General features: G+C 39.8%; 2 protein-coding genes across 2 annotated transcripts; one reads left to right on the top strand and one right to left on the bottom strand.

The window, feature by feature from the left end:
- The first annotated feature begins 6,656 nt into the window (after positions 1 to 6,656).
- vma21 (vacuolar ATPase assembly factor VMA21) lies at positions 6,657 to 9,438 on the top strand. Its single transcript, XM_079352631.1, has 3 exons — positions 6,657 to 6,886; positions 7,057 to 7,166; positions 8,489 to 9,438. The coding sequence occupies exons 1-3, from the start codon at positions 6,825 to 6,827 to the stop codon at positions 8,626 to 8,628; spliced, it is 312 nt and encodes a 103-aa protein (XP_079208757.1). The 5' UTR covers positions 6,657 to 6,824; the 3' UTR covers positions 8,629 to 9,438.
- Positions 9,439 to 12,919: 3,481 nt separating this feature from the next.
- Positions 12,920 to 16,373, bottom strand: LOC306829475 (gap junction alpha-3 protein-like). The gene is made up of 2 exons (XM_079352521.1): positions 16,082 to 16,373; positions 12,920 to 15,196 (listed from the first exon to the last, which is right to left on the bottom strand). The coding sequence occupies exon 2, from the start codon at positions 15,170 to 15,172 to the stop codon at positions 14,087 to 14,089; it is 1,086 nt and encodes a 361-aa protein (XP_079208647.1). The 5' UTR covers positions 15,173 to 15,196; positions 16,082 to 16,373; the 3' UTR covers positions 12,920 to 14,086.
- Between the last annotated feature and the right edge of the window lie 11 nt (positions 16,374 to 16,384).

Below are 16,384 nucleotides of genomic sequence, written 5' to 3'. Positions count from 1 at the left end.
GAACATGCTGTGTGTGTAGGTGAAAAAAATCTTTTATTTGCGTTTACCAAATTTTTCAAACAATTGTTTAACTATTTCATAAATTCGTTTACGAGACTAAATAATTTGGAGCCCCATGCGTGTCCTTTTCTAAATATAAAATATTGGCTTTTACAATTTTGGGGAGAAGTGGAAAAGCTGATGATAAAAAAGATAGCTTTCTTTTTTTATTAAATGCCCTGGGGACATGATTGTGGCTGGAACCGAAGATATAATTCTTGATAGTGGGATGTGCCTGAGCACATGTCATACTTGTCAAGATGAGCTCTGACAGCCTCCCAGCACATGTTCCACCAAGCAAACAAACTACGAGCAGTTCGACTCGCAGGGAGGCTCCAAGATGTCAGTGTGACACATGTTTGATATCAGACACTGTTACTAGAATATTAACAAGATTACACATTCCAGATGTCTTGTTCAAGGCGTTTATAATTACTCTTAGCATATCAAACCTTTGCTGTCCCATCAATTTGTATGATTTTTGCTTTGAACGTCTGCCTGCTGTCTGAAAATGTAAAGCCCAAATTAATGATCACAGGTGGAGTAAAAGGAATCTGAATCCATGTGGAATCTTGGATCAGTAAAAGGAAAACTCAAGCTGTTTTAAACAACCAGGTATCATTGGGTTGTAAAGCATCAATATCATACAAAACCTCCCATTTTTCCTGCAATCCTTCAAGACAGTGCCTGTGATGTGGAAGAGAGACGCAGCCCACATGTCTCTCCAAGGTCAGCTTCAGATGAGTGGCTAAAGGGGCTTGAGGGAAGATGACAGTGTTGGCTGTACCTCACCAAAGACTCACAGATAGCAGGGTCATTGCATTTCCTCCTCCTCCTCCTGTCACCCTCTACTTTTCATTCTCTCTTCTTTGCTCCCTGTACCTATTATTATCCTGTTCACTGGGGGACCTAAGAAAAAGCTGGATATTTAAAGACAAGAAGATCAAAACTACTCGCATTCTGTTTATGTTAAGGATGGTGCTATACAGGCAAGGAGATGGTTGTCTTATTTATCTTAGGTAGTGAAAATACCAAGCCTGGTACTGTATAAGGTTAACATAAACTCTGCTGAGTGTGAGTGCTTTTTTATTCACTGGTTTCATATTATTTGTTTCATCTATATATATAAAAAAAAAAACTATAGTTAAAAAAAGTCCCTTGACGTTTGACTTTTTTAAAGCTTAATTTTTTGGGGGCTTTTTATGCCTTTCTATAGAAAGGACAGTGGATTGAGGCAGGAAATCGGAGACAGTGAGGAATGACACGGACAAGGAACCAGGGATGCCCGCTTGGAGGAGGCACATGGAGTGCACACGTTAACCATCAGGCTACAGACATCCCCAGTATGGTTTAAGCAGGAGATGATGCACTACTCATCCTGCCCCTTCAGAAGACAAGCAGCAGCACCTGAGACAATTCACCCAACCTGAAGAAATAAGCACGAGCACAGATTATATACGATTCTAAAAGTTATTCCTGTTGATGCTACTGTAAGGTCAGTGCTGCCAACATTTGTCTTAATTTGTGAAATAAGGATTATGTATGAAACCTTTAAATTGTGATGTAACACAACTTTGCATTATGCTAGTTCTCAAGCAAGGATATATGATGTATGTATTATTATTTACATCGAGATAGCAATCAACATATTTAGTGTATTTATTATCTTACAGTGAAGAAGAAACAAAGATCCCATACCTGTTTGGGAGGCAGTACATTTACACAATTTGATTCCACAGGTGAAACATAAAAATCATCTTTTCTTATAGAGAATCTTTCATGCCTATTTTTTTTCTGACGTTTGATGTGGTTATGCTTTAATAAATGAACTGAAAAGATGCTGAAACGTTTATTTTTAATCTTTGGAAGGAGTTCAACTAGCTGACAAACTACAGAGCATAAATAAGTTATACATGGTCCCATGTAGATCTTTACTGATCTAATTGTAAACTTGAATGAAACCAAACATATCCACCCTGATATTAACAAAATGTTCAGCTATACAATAAGACTTGTTATAACATAACAAAGTTGAGAACTTAAACTTACTTCCAATAAATATGAACTTGTGACACAGAATTAGCAAGATAGACATCTTCAAATGTTCTTTAAAAAAATATATATATAAAGAATAAAACTTGACATGACTTAGAATAGCCTTCTCAGTAGATCAGTCAAAAATACAAGCATCCAGGATGAAGGCTGACATGACTGGTCTATCTACCCACACCATCCATCATTTAGCCTGTGATTTAATATGAAGGGCATTCGCTTGTGGAGATATTTTTCTAATGATATGTTCAAGGACAGCACAATCCATCCATGCTACGCTTGGCTATAAGATCCATCATGCCTTTATTTGACCAATTTCCCGTATGGAGGCAGTGTCTGTCTCTGTGAGTTAACAATGATGTTTAGTCTCTGTAAAATCCATTAGAGTTTGCTATTGCTGCTTCTTCAGTCGAGACACATCCCAAATCCCTGCTTACTGTCAGAACTTAATACCATAAGTTATTTATTCTACTTTTATATATCAGATACAAGACAGATATCTTTGCCTTGTTTGTTGTTTATCTTCGAGTGCTCTTTGCCTGAGTCAATTGATCACAGCGAGAATTTATCACCCAGTCTGGTTGAGACACAGGAGACACATGCCGCTCTCCTCCTTCCACGATCAGGTTTTACTTGGTTATTTCCATCCCTGTCCTCTGGGCTATGCAAAAACAAATTTTCATTTTAGGAAGACAAAGATTATGTCCACAATGGCAGCTAGTACACTGCCTCCAATCTGGTTATCCCAAAATGGATAAGGAAAGAGGAATTACATGGGCAGACGCTAACATGACATGATGGTTTTTGCCCAGATGAAGACAGACGTAACTCCTCTATTTGCACAGACGAATTTCTACAGCCCTTGCACATCGTTGCATTTTTTTAGCAAGGGGGTCTCACAGCAGGCTTGCTGCCCCGATAGCAAGTCTCCTAATGGATTTTTTCATTGGGTTTAGTACTGCCTGTCTTCTCATGCATGTGATGTGTTCCTACATATCCGAATGGGCTGTGGGTCATAATGCTAACAAGAGATTTTGGGTAGAGGCTCCAAGATAGATGATGAGAGCAGGAAAGGGAAGTGGGGCTGATGATGTTGGTCAGATTTCTTGTCATTCTCTATCACAAACAGACGTGGGGGTGGGAGAGTATTGCACAAAACATGTTCTATGAACACAACAAAGTCAAAGTCCTGCATTTAAAAAGTAAAAGAGTTAATAGATTTTTACTTTATTAGAGCTTTATGTGCCAAAAAAAAACTCAATCCAAATTGACATGTGATGACAAATATTGTCATTATATAGTCCCTCTATTAATTGTGAATATTGAGAAGATTTTTCTCAAATCAAGTGATGATAAACAATACAGGCCTCTCCATGGTGTCACGGAATAAATGCAGGGGGTGAAAAAAAACTCAGGAACGTTTTCTCTCTCGTTTCTTTGGATTGGGATTTTTAACTCTTCATCATCTGAAACGGCAAGGTTAAAAGACCCAAAAGCGCTGGAAACAACACGGCTGATATTTATAGGAGAAATGTAGTAATATCAGGAGGTCTCATCAGAAAAAAAAATCCCCTGACCAGCATCGCTAACGTTTATAGAAGATTCTATTTTCATACTTTGGTCACATTGGCGGGATGATAACAGTCAACTTCAGGATCAAACTGTTTGTGAGAAAGCTCATTGACTTACTCCCCATATAATAAACATTCTTTATAATAGTGCCATTAATGATCTAATCTGTTTCTATAAACTATTTAATGTATCTCTTAGTTTTGAAGTGATTGTGAAATAGAAATGAATACGCCTGGTGGTATGATGACCTACAAAAACAAATGACACCATCAGCAAGAGGGATGACCATTGAATACTTCTATATTTCTACATCTTTTATAATAAAGCATAATTCAATGAATTATTCTTTGAATATTAGAAAACAGGACAAAAATCGTCATCATGAAACGTCAGTTACACATGTAAAGAACAGTATTAGTAAACAGATCAAATGTACTGCTTTGTCCACAAAGAATTGTATTGCAAGAATAAAGAAGCACAAAATGGAAATGCTCAAATCAAGAATATAAATTTCTCAAAACTGAAGTAATAGTAGAACAGGAACAGATTGATATGAAAATGTTACTAGCAAGAGGAAAACATCCACGTAAGACTTGCTAACGTGAATAAAAGCTGAAAAGAAAAAGTCAACAACATTAGCAGCAGCTGCCATATCAGCAAAAGATCAAAACTAAGAATAGCATGGAGGTATTTTAGAATGTATACTCCGATTTCAAATGGAAGCTTTATTGACGGTAATAGTTGTGACACTGAGAGTGTTTCTTGAAGGGCTCCTGTGGATCGGTCAAAACAACAGGTGTTTGAATGTGGGGGGGACTTCTTGTTTGACACGGAGTACTGGTGACACGAGGAATGCAACAGGCATAGCAAGGGCAGTCCAAACAGAGGGAGCCATGGGAAATATTCCCAGAAGGTCAGAGGTCCAGATCCATGAGGAAAGAGTATTCAGTATTGAACAAAATAAAAGACCTTTTGACCCAAGTAACAAAATGTTATTCCTATGAGGGCACTATTTTGACAAACTCCTAATTTAGAGGCAATTCTTTCATTAAAATCTATAATCCCACAATAACAGGATGAACTCGCCTGTCCTCTGTGGTTTTTCGTCATTTCCCAAAGCTGTCTGACTTTTTCTGTTTTGCTCGCACGAGTTGGGAACAAAACATGGCCAATTAGTGTATTTTTGCAAGATAGACTGTGCACGTTTTTAAGTCCGCTTCAAATGTTTACTTCAATATAATCATTTAAACTTTAATAATGTATCTATTATGCGGTGTAATAACGTAAATATCTTTGATGAAGTTAGAAAGGATAGATGAGTGACATTTATTTGGGTTTTTGCACACATCATACTTCAGGCCACCCCTGCATAAGTGAGTGCATTAGTTAGGCTACCTCAGTCAAAAACGTCTGGACACACCCACCTGCCTGAAAAAAAAACTTTTAATTATATGTATTCACAAAAGATAATACAATAATTGCCATTTTTTTTATATTATAATTTTGTTTTGGGTTCTAGCAGAGAGCCTTAACAATAAAGAACGAAGGCCAAATTCTATATTTAGCATGACCCACTGGAAATGTCCCATGGATAGTGACAGAGGTATTACTGCTGTATCTGCACTCATGTTACTAGCTAACACACAGGCCTATCAAACAGGAAATGTGGGTCAGGTAAATGCAGGAAGGATTTAGAAAAATTACATTTAAAAATCATTGACGTTAATCCAGCAACATTTTAAGAATATTATGATCAACACTGCTCTGCATGAATTGAAGATTTCTGAGGATGCAATGTCTAGACTGTATTTCTATCAGGTTATTTTTGAGAGTCTTTAAAATGAAATGTGTTTTTAAGGAACCTGCTGAGCGTGAGACCGGTGAGAGCAAAGCCAACTGGAGCAGAAAGAGCCGCTCCTCAACATTCAGCAAGGGAGACTTCCACCAGATACACAGTCTTTGCATGACACTAAATGCATGAAGTCAGCATGAAATGAACCGTTTTTTCTGTAACATCTGCAATTAAACAAGAAATAGCCTACAGTGTTGCATTATTAAGGAACGAAGCAGAAACTGCACATGTGCTTTGTGCATATATGGCCTCTGGAGACAGAAAGGTTATGTCACGTCATGTTTTCACCAAAGATGTAATTTATAATATGATTTATTGAAGGCTGCAACAAATTGATGCTTGAATGGTGAACATGCACATTTAAATCCATCCAATTTGTGCATCTATTTTCAGAGACAGCATGGGGAAAATGGACAGCGATGTGTCAGGAAATGGACAGGCAATTAAAATTGTTTTGATATGATGTGGAAAAAATATTCATGAACTGTCAAAAAGATGGGAAATCAGGGCCAAAAGTATAGTAATTTAAGATTGAATGACTGATTAAAAAACCTTGATGTTTTTTGTTTTTTTTGAATGACAGTTTCACAACAATGTAAAGGACACAGTGTTGATGTGTTGTACTTTTTTTTACGTTTTCTTTATAGTTCTGTGAAAAATATCAAAGTGAATATGTGCATTTTTGGAAACAAAACTTCTTTGCTTTCCAGTTATTTTGAAAAGTTCAACTTAAGAGTACAATATAAATCACTAGTTGACAATAACATTGGATTTTTTTTAATGCGGTGTGCATCAATAGTCACATATGAGCCAAATCATAGCAACAAAAATTAATAGTTGCATGGGGACATCAAAATGGTTATTTGTAATTCATTCATAAGGATGCCTACATTGTTTATAATGCAGTTTGACTACTTTTAAATTTACTATTGCTTCTGAAATTATGTAAAAGGAAAACAAAGTTGGTTCCCCTGGGTCTAAAATCACACAATGAAAGGATGACCAAAAACAGCTCAGACATTAATTTGATGTTCATAGTTTCTTTGATAATGCACGGAAATGTTTAAGAGCTCATGTTCATCTAAACCAGCTTTACTTCAGCAGGACGTGAAGTGGGCTTTTTGCACTCAAGTCTGACCTCGCGAGACTTCCAAGCGTCACACATTGTCATGTGACGGTCCCGTGATCCTTTGCGGAAGAAAGGATTTCGGCGCTGATAACACAACACAAGCTGAGCAAGCTGTTTTATATATTTTTCCCTTCACGTATTCCGTTTTTATCCGTCATTTCGTCTCATATCACCCCAGCAATGGACGGCTCTTCGAGAACATCTTTAGACGCTGCTGCGGAGCCGCCATCTTCTTACAGAGGGTGAGAAATCAGCTGATTACCTTCAGCAAACAGCTAACTATAGCTAGTGTTGTAGCTTGCTAGTGACTATACTGTATGTTGGGAGATTGGACAAAACAATCCACCCAGTGTGATGTGTTTCTTTACACTGGCTGACACATAATACACATTATACATGTGCTCCTCTGCAGGAATGAAAGCTCCTTGGTTTCAGCCCTCAAGACTTTGCTGTTCTTCACCATCCTGATGGTCACGCTGCCCATCGGTCTCTACTTCGCATCCAAGGCGTACATCTTTGAAGGTGAGCTTTCAGGATAAACTTTGTTGATCCCCCAATGGGGGAAATGTGGTTGTTACAGCAGCTCCAGAAAAAAAAGGGAACATAAACCGCATCAATACCAATAAAGTTAAAAACCAAAAACCCCCCAGCTATGAGGAAGTTTGCACGAATGTAATAAAGACCTCACATTGGGTGTTAGTAGGAACATGTTAGAGCCTGAAAATGTTATTAAAAAGGAAATGTAACAAAACCCTAAATGTAATAACTGGTCAATAATGTAATAAAATGCCAAAAAAGAGACCAAAACATGACAAGTTGTTACATTTTTAGGAGAAAAATATTTTGCCTGCTCCATGAAGAAGAAAAAGAAGATGATTGACTTTATTGAAATGAGGCGTTTACTCTCAATGAGGGAGCAGCCCCCCTGCAGGCGCTCCTGAGCTGGTTGGAAGGGGGGGGTTAAGTGTCTTGCCCAAGGACACATTGGACATGTTGCTTGCAGGAGGAGGGGATCGAACCCTCGACCTTCCGATTGAGAGACGACTCTACCAACTGACCCGTAATGTAGCAACGTGTTAGTTTTTGTTGTTTATGTCGTTGGATTTTATCATATAAAACATTGACATGTTTATTTATAAAACTGGGTCAAATACATTTTATTTCTCTTTTTATTTACACAGATGAGGGTTCTTATTTCTAAGTCATGGGCAAACTATTCTTTCTGTCATTGTAGGAGTGAGTTTTCTTGAGTACAGTAACCATGTCCAGTGTGTCTAATGGTATATATGAGCTGTCATAGAACTCCTCCTGTATAATTATAATTAATTAATTAGACATTAAGCAGTTCTGTGCAAGCAGGAAACCTCCCATCACATGGGAGCTCCTGCTGCTCACTGAGAGTCAGCGGAGATGGGACGACAACACTGCATCCTGCAGCCTTGTGCCTCTGATCCAATCGCAGCTGTGCTGACATTCGGTACAACAGCACCACCTCGAGTGTGATATTGCTTTCATACGACACACCTAGAAGTTGCACATAGTAAGAAGTTGACTGCACACACAACTTGACTGGAAGTGGACTGTTGTCAAACACCTAAAACATCTTTGCCAACATTACTTCCTGGTGTAAGATGACATGTTTAAGCAGGTGAGCTGCTTTGCATATACGTATAAATCTGTGTGTTTTTTTATGTAATCATGCAACCCATGAAATAAGAGTGTGTTGCTTTGGTGACCTGCTGGATCAGATTAGACAAAGACTGTGAGCTGTGTAGCTGTAGTGATGATGATTTTCTGCAGCTGCTCGTCATCACTGCTAACTCTCCTTTGCCTCCTCGTCGCAGGTTCGATGAAGATGTCGAGCTCGGACAGCTACTTCTACGCAGCCATTGTTGCGGTGCTCGCTGTGCACGTGGTGTTGGCCTTGTTTGTTTATGTTGCCTGGAACGAAGGCACGCCTAAAGAGAAGGGCAAGCACGATTAAGGCTCTAAGTCATCAGCCCGTCAAACCGGAGGAGACGGACGGACGGACGGACGGACGGACGGACACGTGGGCACAGATCCACAGCCTCTCACCCACTCTCCACCATGGGCTATAGCAGCATAAGCAGCCCCATCTACCATCAGACAGCTAGGAGACCTGGTTTGTGCTTAAGCTTTAACCTGAGGTTAAAACCAGAAAGCACTTTGTTATTCCCTGGCATCAGGAAGTGTAGTGGATGATGTTTTTGTGTTTTTAACCAGCCTCAGCAGGCCTGCTTTTTTTTTTCTGTCTTTTGTCCTCTGAGATGTACCTTTTGTAAAGAGGATGGACTGTATTTGGAAGGGTTTTGTTGAAGGTTCCTTTTGGCTCACTGCTTTAAGTCCTTTTATTGAAAGATTTGACATTCTAAACACAAACTATCCGAGGTTTTGGGTTATGGGTGGGTGTTAGCACACCGTGTGTCCTGTAATGTGTCATAATGAAGGACTTGATGACTAAAATCTCAACAACCTATCTGAAAGTTGTGTTTATTCTGTCCCTTGAAATTTCAGCTCCCAAATAAACCTGTAATGTGTTGAACCTTCTTGTTCCATTCAGGGTGAAAATGAAAGGTTTCGATTCACCTGTATGTCCTCGTAAACATGTCCTTTTTTTTTTGTTTGTTTCTGTTTTAAAGTTCTTGAATTTGGAACTTAATGTGAGGTGTTGTATTTAAAGCAATGTTTTTGATAGATCCTTTGGGATTTATGGATATAGATGTTTGTCAAGTTGGTGTAATACAAAGGTGAATAAAGTTAAAAGAATATTAAATTCCTCAGTATTTTTTTAAAGCCTTTTTTTTTAAATAAAGCTAATTCTGCAATGTCACAAACACGCATTGAAGATTTCCACGTTTAAACGCTGTCCATGTGTGCAACAGTGCATGAAAACCCGTGCATCACTTCCTGCATTTTATTGTCGTTCAAAAAAAGTTTTTTTTTTAATGATGCGAACACAAACCAATTAAAAAAATATTCAAAGTTTTACCCAAGAACAACAAGAAGTCAGTTAATCTGTCTCAAGCATATACACACACACACACAGCTCAATATGCTACAGGTCAGGACTTCTTGTTCATCTGCTATGTAAGCCACACCAAACCAGAACGTGTGCTGGGATAAAGAGATGTCTATGTGTTTATCCCTGAAGCCAACTCTACTAATATGAACAAGTCTGATGTGCAAAAAAGTGTCGTCATGGAAAACGATCAAAATTGATGACCTCATTTGTGATGCTCAACAGCAGAATGCTCAATGTTTTATATTGTTGGCGCTCCTAAATTGATTACCCTGACCTTACCCAGGCCTGCTCAAGAGTGCATCAATCAAGTCGCCATAACAAGACGAGCTTTATATGAAACTGAGGTGAAAGTACAGGAGACACTTTATTGACCTGAGCAGAGTGTTTGCGCTGTCACATGGTGGCAGCAGACAGTCGTCCTGTTCCCACACAATATGGAAACTGAGACGAGAAGCGACAGATGCCGAGCCATAATGACGTTTTCTGCCTCAGAAACCATGTCAGCATCTGATTCCTGTTCACTTCTCCTCTGTGATGTGTGAGCGTCTGCGCTCCCACACTGTTTGTTCTGTGCCGCAGAGTTTGGTGTCTGAGCGCTGCAGTCTGAGTTTAGTTTCACAGAGCTGGTGTTGATGATGAGGTGACAGGCCTGCAAGCGATTAGACTGATTCAGTCAGCAAACATCAGAAGCTCAGCGTTCTCCCAGAGTGATATTTCATCAGCTCGCTCTTGCAGCGATGCAAAGTTAGTGCAAGGGCAGGCTTTGCTTTTGGCTCTGTCACTTATGTCACATTAGCAGGTTAGGTGCATAGTGTGAGTGTGATGAAAAACAGACTCCGAGAGAGAAGAACATTAACTTGACTCAGGGATTAAAACATTGTAATAAAATGTGTTCATGTTTTATTCTGTTTGTGCTGCCTGTCTGAAAATACAATCCATATTGAGAATTGATTAGACATATACATAGGAAGATGTCAAAACAAACTGCAGACATATTCATATTTTTCAAAAGATGTTACTTCAAACTGTCACTGCATTTTAAAATTATATAAGGTAACTAGGTGGCTCTCTTTTCTTTGCCCAGCAGATGGCATGACGACAGGCACAACCGTCAGAGGAGCTTCATGTCAGTGTTTGGGTGAAAGTGAAGAAAGAGGGCAGTAGAGGACTGTGGGAGATAGTGTGAAGCCTCACGGCACTGTTAAAAAAAAAGAAAGAAATATATGATATAGTAAACTACCAGTCACCATAAATGATATCCACCATGAACTAAAGCCCAGGCAGTGTTTGATAGTGTCAGTCTGATCACTTCATTCTCACCAAATCTTTGTTCAGGTGTTTTTGACAAGATAATTAAGAAAGGTTGAAGAAAACAAAGAGATTAAACCGTTGCAACAAATCCTTTAAATTATCTTCAAATACAAACATATACTCATCCTTATCACATTTAAACATGCTTTATATGTAGTTATTGGTAAAGCCATGTATTAAAAAATAGTTATTTTCTGTCTATTATGAACTCAAACAATACAGCACTTCTCCCATTACAAATTGTTTTAAATATGTTACTTTTTTATTTGAGAATTACTCAAATACTAACTGCATTGAGTAGTATCTACTCAGATGATTACCGTGACCTTTGAAGTAATGCAATCTTTGCCATTTTTAGTACAGAAAATAAAAGGAGGAAAGGGTCTGGAAAAAAGGGAGGGAGCTCTTGTGCATATTTATTTAGTGAGTGTTGTAACAGTCATAAGAGTTTGAACATGATGTGTCAAGAGCATGCATTATTTATCCCCGTCCAACAGCAGCTGTCCCTTTCACTTTAAAGTTCAATGTTTCATGTCGAACTAAAGTGACATTTATTGGTTCATTCAAAAAGAATGGCTTGGATATATCAGATCCATCGGTCGGTTCACGTTCTATTAAAAGCTCTGATTAAGGTTGGAGTTCTTTGTGCATGTTAAGCCATAGCAGAAATACGTTGACACATTGTTTTGGGTGTTCCAAAAAAATATGTACGGTACATCTCTGATGAGGGCCACAAAAATAAAATGAAGTTTTGTCCCACACTATATTGAAATCATCTTGCGCGCATGTTAAAGAAAGTCAGATGGGATTCAAGCGACAACTGTTTGAAGAAATGATAGATAAACCACTGAATCTCATCTTCTGGAAACAAGCTTACGCCGTGTTACTCAGCCAGACTAGACACCTTTAGATGAATTCACCCTGTTAGTCTGATATTTTATATCTGTAAAATAGATAACTCATTGAAAAATGTTTCTCAGTTTGTCTTGTATATTGGCCCGACGCTCTGATGCAGCTACAGTTGAAAATGTTGGCTTAACACTAGAAGGGTTTCATTTCAAAGTGCTCATAACTCATATCTATTCATCTGTCAGCGTCTCAAAAACACATATAGCCCTTTACTCAAAGATGATCATTCTAACAGTCTCTACCATGATGTATGTCTGAAAATATGACGGAAAAACCTTTGTTTTATTTTCTTCTCTATGAGTAGATTTGGAGTAGACTTTTTTTTCAGGAAAAGAGTCTATTTCTGTCCACTTCCTGATTTATGGAGCCATGCATTATAAATAAATAACACTCCTGACTCTTGTTTGGAGATCTGAAACGTTAGTTTTCTGGCAACACGGCACACTAAAGCCGTGTGCCCAGACCTCACTCAATCATATCTCCAATCCAGGTCACTTGTTGCTCCCCCAAAAATCATATTCTTTTGTTATTTAATACACCAAAGTACAAAAAGTTCTTCCCTCAGTGGATCCAGCGCTGACAGAATATTATGAATGTGGCAGTCCAAAGGTATGAGAGAGCTTCTCCGTCATGTCGTTAACTTCAAGATTTCCAGAGCTGTGTGCTGTGATTTCCTGGCAAAGATGAGTGCGTGATGTGCACATGTGGAGACTTTACACACAACATGTTTATTCCCGCTCGAGCGTGTCAGAGTTTAGCAGCGTAAAATGTTGGCGTATACACTGACTCAAACTACTCCATGCGGATTAGAATTTCAGAGAGTTTTAGGAAAAGTCTCTGTAACTATAAGGACGCTTTTCCTTTTACAAAATCAATAGCACCTCTATTGACAATTCTGTTCCTCTGTTGATGTTGATTTATTTGTTTCAGGATAATCAAATCAGTGACAACATGTGCTGCAGTATGAAAGTTCTTCTGATAAAGACTTGAGAACATAAAAGCACTGCTTGAATTGCAAATTTAAGACAGATTTATTTTTGGAGCTGTTTTACAAATATGCTTGTCACCAAGTGCTTTACACGAAACAATTGACACAAACACAGATATAAACAACGATAAACAAAACAATGTGCTTATAATTATGTACTTGCAATAAAAAAAAAGAAAGGAGAGAGTACAAATGTGGGAACTCCTGAGACGAGTGCAATTTCTGTTTTGAGGCGCGTCCTGGAACGACGTACAGTATTTCCAGCGTCCAATGTGTTGGCAGCGATTGCACAACTTTGCACTTCAAGTCTAAGCAAGTGAACTATGCTAGATGACCTCAAAACAGTTAAAGGAAGTGAAATGTAACTATTCATCCGATCTGATTTCCTTAAATGAGGTCAGCATGAGAGAGTTCCACCCTGGATTCTGTTCTCAAAGTTTATACACAGGCAACATTATACATTTGTGCTTTCATTCACACTGACAGAAAAAAATGCTGGATGTGAAATCTGAGCACACGCAACATTCTGTTCACTTTGTCACATAATCAGTGATAACAGGCCTGTATGGAGGAGTAAGCATAGCAAAATCAGTGTCCTCCTTCTTATTTATTTATCTATTTTTTTTGCACTGTACTGTTGCCTGAACTTTTACAATATTTTTGCCAACTTTTTGAACTCACCTCCTTACATTTTGCACATCATTTCATCAGGTTTTTTTTATTGCATTATTATGGAAGGCACTATTTCTGTACAAAAGTGCTGTAACAGTTTGTATTATAATTGAAAGTGACAAGTGAGAAGACCCATACCATACATAAACACTTTAAAGAAAAAACAATACTTACAGACATTGATTGAAAATATGGTTTAGCCAAAAATAGTGAGCAACTCACCATTAATGCTACAGTCTGATGTAAAATCACATTTGGTTTTAAAAAGAATGCCCCATCATAGGACACTTCTTAGTTGCACATTTCTGTTTCATCAGAAAGGTGGTTACTGAACGTGATCAGTCTGTACACATCTCTGCAGCTTCACCGTGAACTCCCAAAATGCCACTCCCTTCAAAAGTGGAATGAGTCAAATCAGTGCCATCTTAAAGAGGGGACTCGGCTCAGCATGTGTACATAAGTCCAAACATCCGATCCCCTCGCAGTGATTTAAGACCCCTCAGAGAAACATAAACCTCCTCATATCTTCAGATCGTCTATTCTAGTCTTGTTGTTGCTGTGTTTGGTGCCGCGACCGGGCCTGGCCTGCGTAGGTGACCCAGGGGCCGATCCTGCTCCCTTCTTTCCTTTCAGGTCACATTCCTCTGGCTTGCTGCTGCTCCTCTCCACCGCCAAGTTGTCTTTATTCTGCTTGTAGGCCGCCTTGCTGTGGTATGGGTTGAAGGACGATTCCGTGCCATCAGAAAGAGGGGAGAGGTTGTAGCTGGGGACAGGTGGGTAGGCCGGCTGGACTTGGTGGTGGAGGTATTCGTCATAACTAGGTGCAAAGGGCACAGAGGTCTCACTGGGCTCCTTCCGGAGACTTTTAGCAGCCCGATAGCGTCTACTGAAGGTGATGCCCTGGCGGCACTTTGTGAAGCCCAGGTGGTAGATCTCTATGAGGTTTAATAAAAGAGAAACACTAGCCACTCCCAGCATGAAGATGATGAAGATGGTTTTCTCTGTGGGTCGGGATATGTAGCAGTTTACAACATTTGGGCAGGGCGGTCTGTCGCATGTGTACATGGGCTTAAGCTCAAAGCCGTACAAGAGGTACTGAGCCACAATGAATCCCACTTCAAACAGGGTTTTAAAGATCACATTAAAGACATATGTGCGCAAGAGCTCCCCCTGCAGGCGTACTCGGCCTCTCTCATCCCTTACCAGAGCCTTTTTGTGCTTGGAATCCACAATGAGGCCGAGCTTGTCTGAGTTGTGTGCATGTTCCTTCTCCTTCTGTTTTTCTACGTGCTTCTCCTCCATCCGCACCAGGTGGAGAATGTGTCCCAGGTAGATCAGCGTCGGCGTGGACACAAAGATGATCTGCAGCACCCAGAAGCGGACGTGAGAGATGGGGAACGTGATGTCATAGCACACGTTCTCACAACCAGGCTGTTTTGTGTCGCAGGTGAAGCCAGACAGTTCGTCGCCCCACACCTTCTCTGTGGCTGCGCTCAGGATCAGGATGCGGAAAATAAAGAGGACGGTGAGCCAAACCTTGCCCACCACAGTGGAGTGCTCCTGGGCTTTCTCCAGAAGCTTTCCCAGCAGGTTCCAGTCCCCCATGGCAGTGTGAGCTCAGACCTTGAACTGGAGGAGCAAAAAAAAGACCAAAGATCGATGTTTTTTGTTTTAACTCATGTTCAGAGCAGTATACAGAGACGATACATGACATGAGAACAACTAAACTTCAGCCAGTGTTGAAAGGTCGTTAGTCTATTCTAACAGCTCTTACCAAGCTCAGAAGAGTCACAAGGGAGCCAAGCTGCTAACCGACTGTACAAGTGGGGGATTCTGCTGGCGAGCAGGTAGGCTATTGGCCTTTTTCCACGTGGACGCAGACAGGATTATATTTACTTTAGGAGGGTATATATTTGGCAAGTGCGGACAGGGGGGAAGGTTCCAGTAATGATTCTGTAGTTCCTGGCCTTCACGGACCCCGGGTCGCAAGAACACGATCCACACAAGGGGAAATCAAACACCAGGCAGATATGTTGGAAGTGCAAATTTGAAACAGTTGAGTAATGTCAGCACTGTCAGCTCCTGAAGTACATAATGGTATTAAAAAAAAAGGTCACATCTGATGGATGTGCTGTACAGTCGCACAGCAGCAGATTCAGAGAATGACTCCTGTTAAATGCTGAAATGCAGCAGGTGATATGTTATATAAATTTATTGGGTGTTAAAATAACTACAGACGGACATGTTATTTTTAAGAAACATGTGTTTATAAAATGTCCCTTTTAAGACTGTTATCTTCCATGACAAAATATACAATCATGACTGAGAAGGAAAAGAAAGTTTTCTCAAGAATGCAACAGCGTACAAGTCCGAACAAGAGACTGTAAACACAAACAAAAGCCTTTACCAACAGTTGTACATTATTTAGGTTGTTTGAGATGGAAACCGTGTAAGAACTTAAATATACAAAAGTCTAAATTCACAAATGATTCCAGAGGAGTCACAGTTACCCACCTTGTCAGCTTATACATCCCCTGGGGTTGAGCACGACTCTTCTTCAAGGGTCCATGAAGCAGCCTGTTCTGCTGACAGGCCTCAGCTCCAAGCTGATCTTTGGGCGCCCCCCCCCTGGATGATGCCCTTGAATGGACAGGAAAAGTGGACTTCTTCTTGTCACAACCTCCGTTCCATACCAACAAACCCACCGGCTCTATCGTCTGTTTTTCAAATCCTGAAAATCCAGGCCCCGGGGTCTTCCACTGACCACAACACAGACGTAACCTGCTGGACACCCTCTCAACCATGTCCAGCCTGCCC

This window comes from Symphodus melops (assembly GCF_947650265.1).
Source record: "Symphodus melops genome assembly, chromosome: 9".
NCBI classification, from domain to species: domain Eukaryota; kingdom Metazoa; phylum Chordata; class Actinopteri; order Labriformes; family Labridae; genus Symphodus; species Symphodus melops.
Note: the sequence above shows the minus strand (reverse complement) of the source record. Positions and strands in the feature narration are given on the sequence as shown.

Coding starts and splice junctions, on each gene's coding strand:
- vma21 (XM_079352631.1), top strand. CDS start 6,825: ATGGACGGCTCTTCGAGAACATCTTTAGACGCTGCTGCGGAGCCGCCA. Junction 6,887..7,056: donor CCGCCATCTTCTTACAGAGG/GTGAGAAATCAG, acceptor GCTCCTCTGCAG/GAATGAAAGCTCCTTGGTTT. Junction 7,167..8,488: donor CAAGGCGTACATCTTTGAAG/GTGAGCTTTCAG, acceptor TCCTCGTCGCAG/GTTCGATGAAGATGTCGAGC.
- LOC306829475 (XM_079352521.1), bottom strand. CDS start 15,172: ATGGGGGACTGGAACCTGCTGGGAAAGCTTCTGGAGAAAGCCCAGGAG.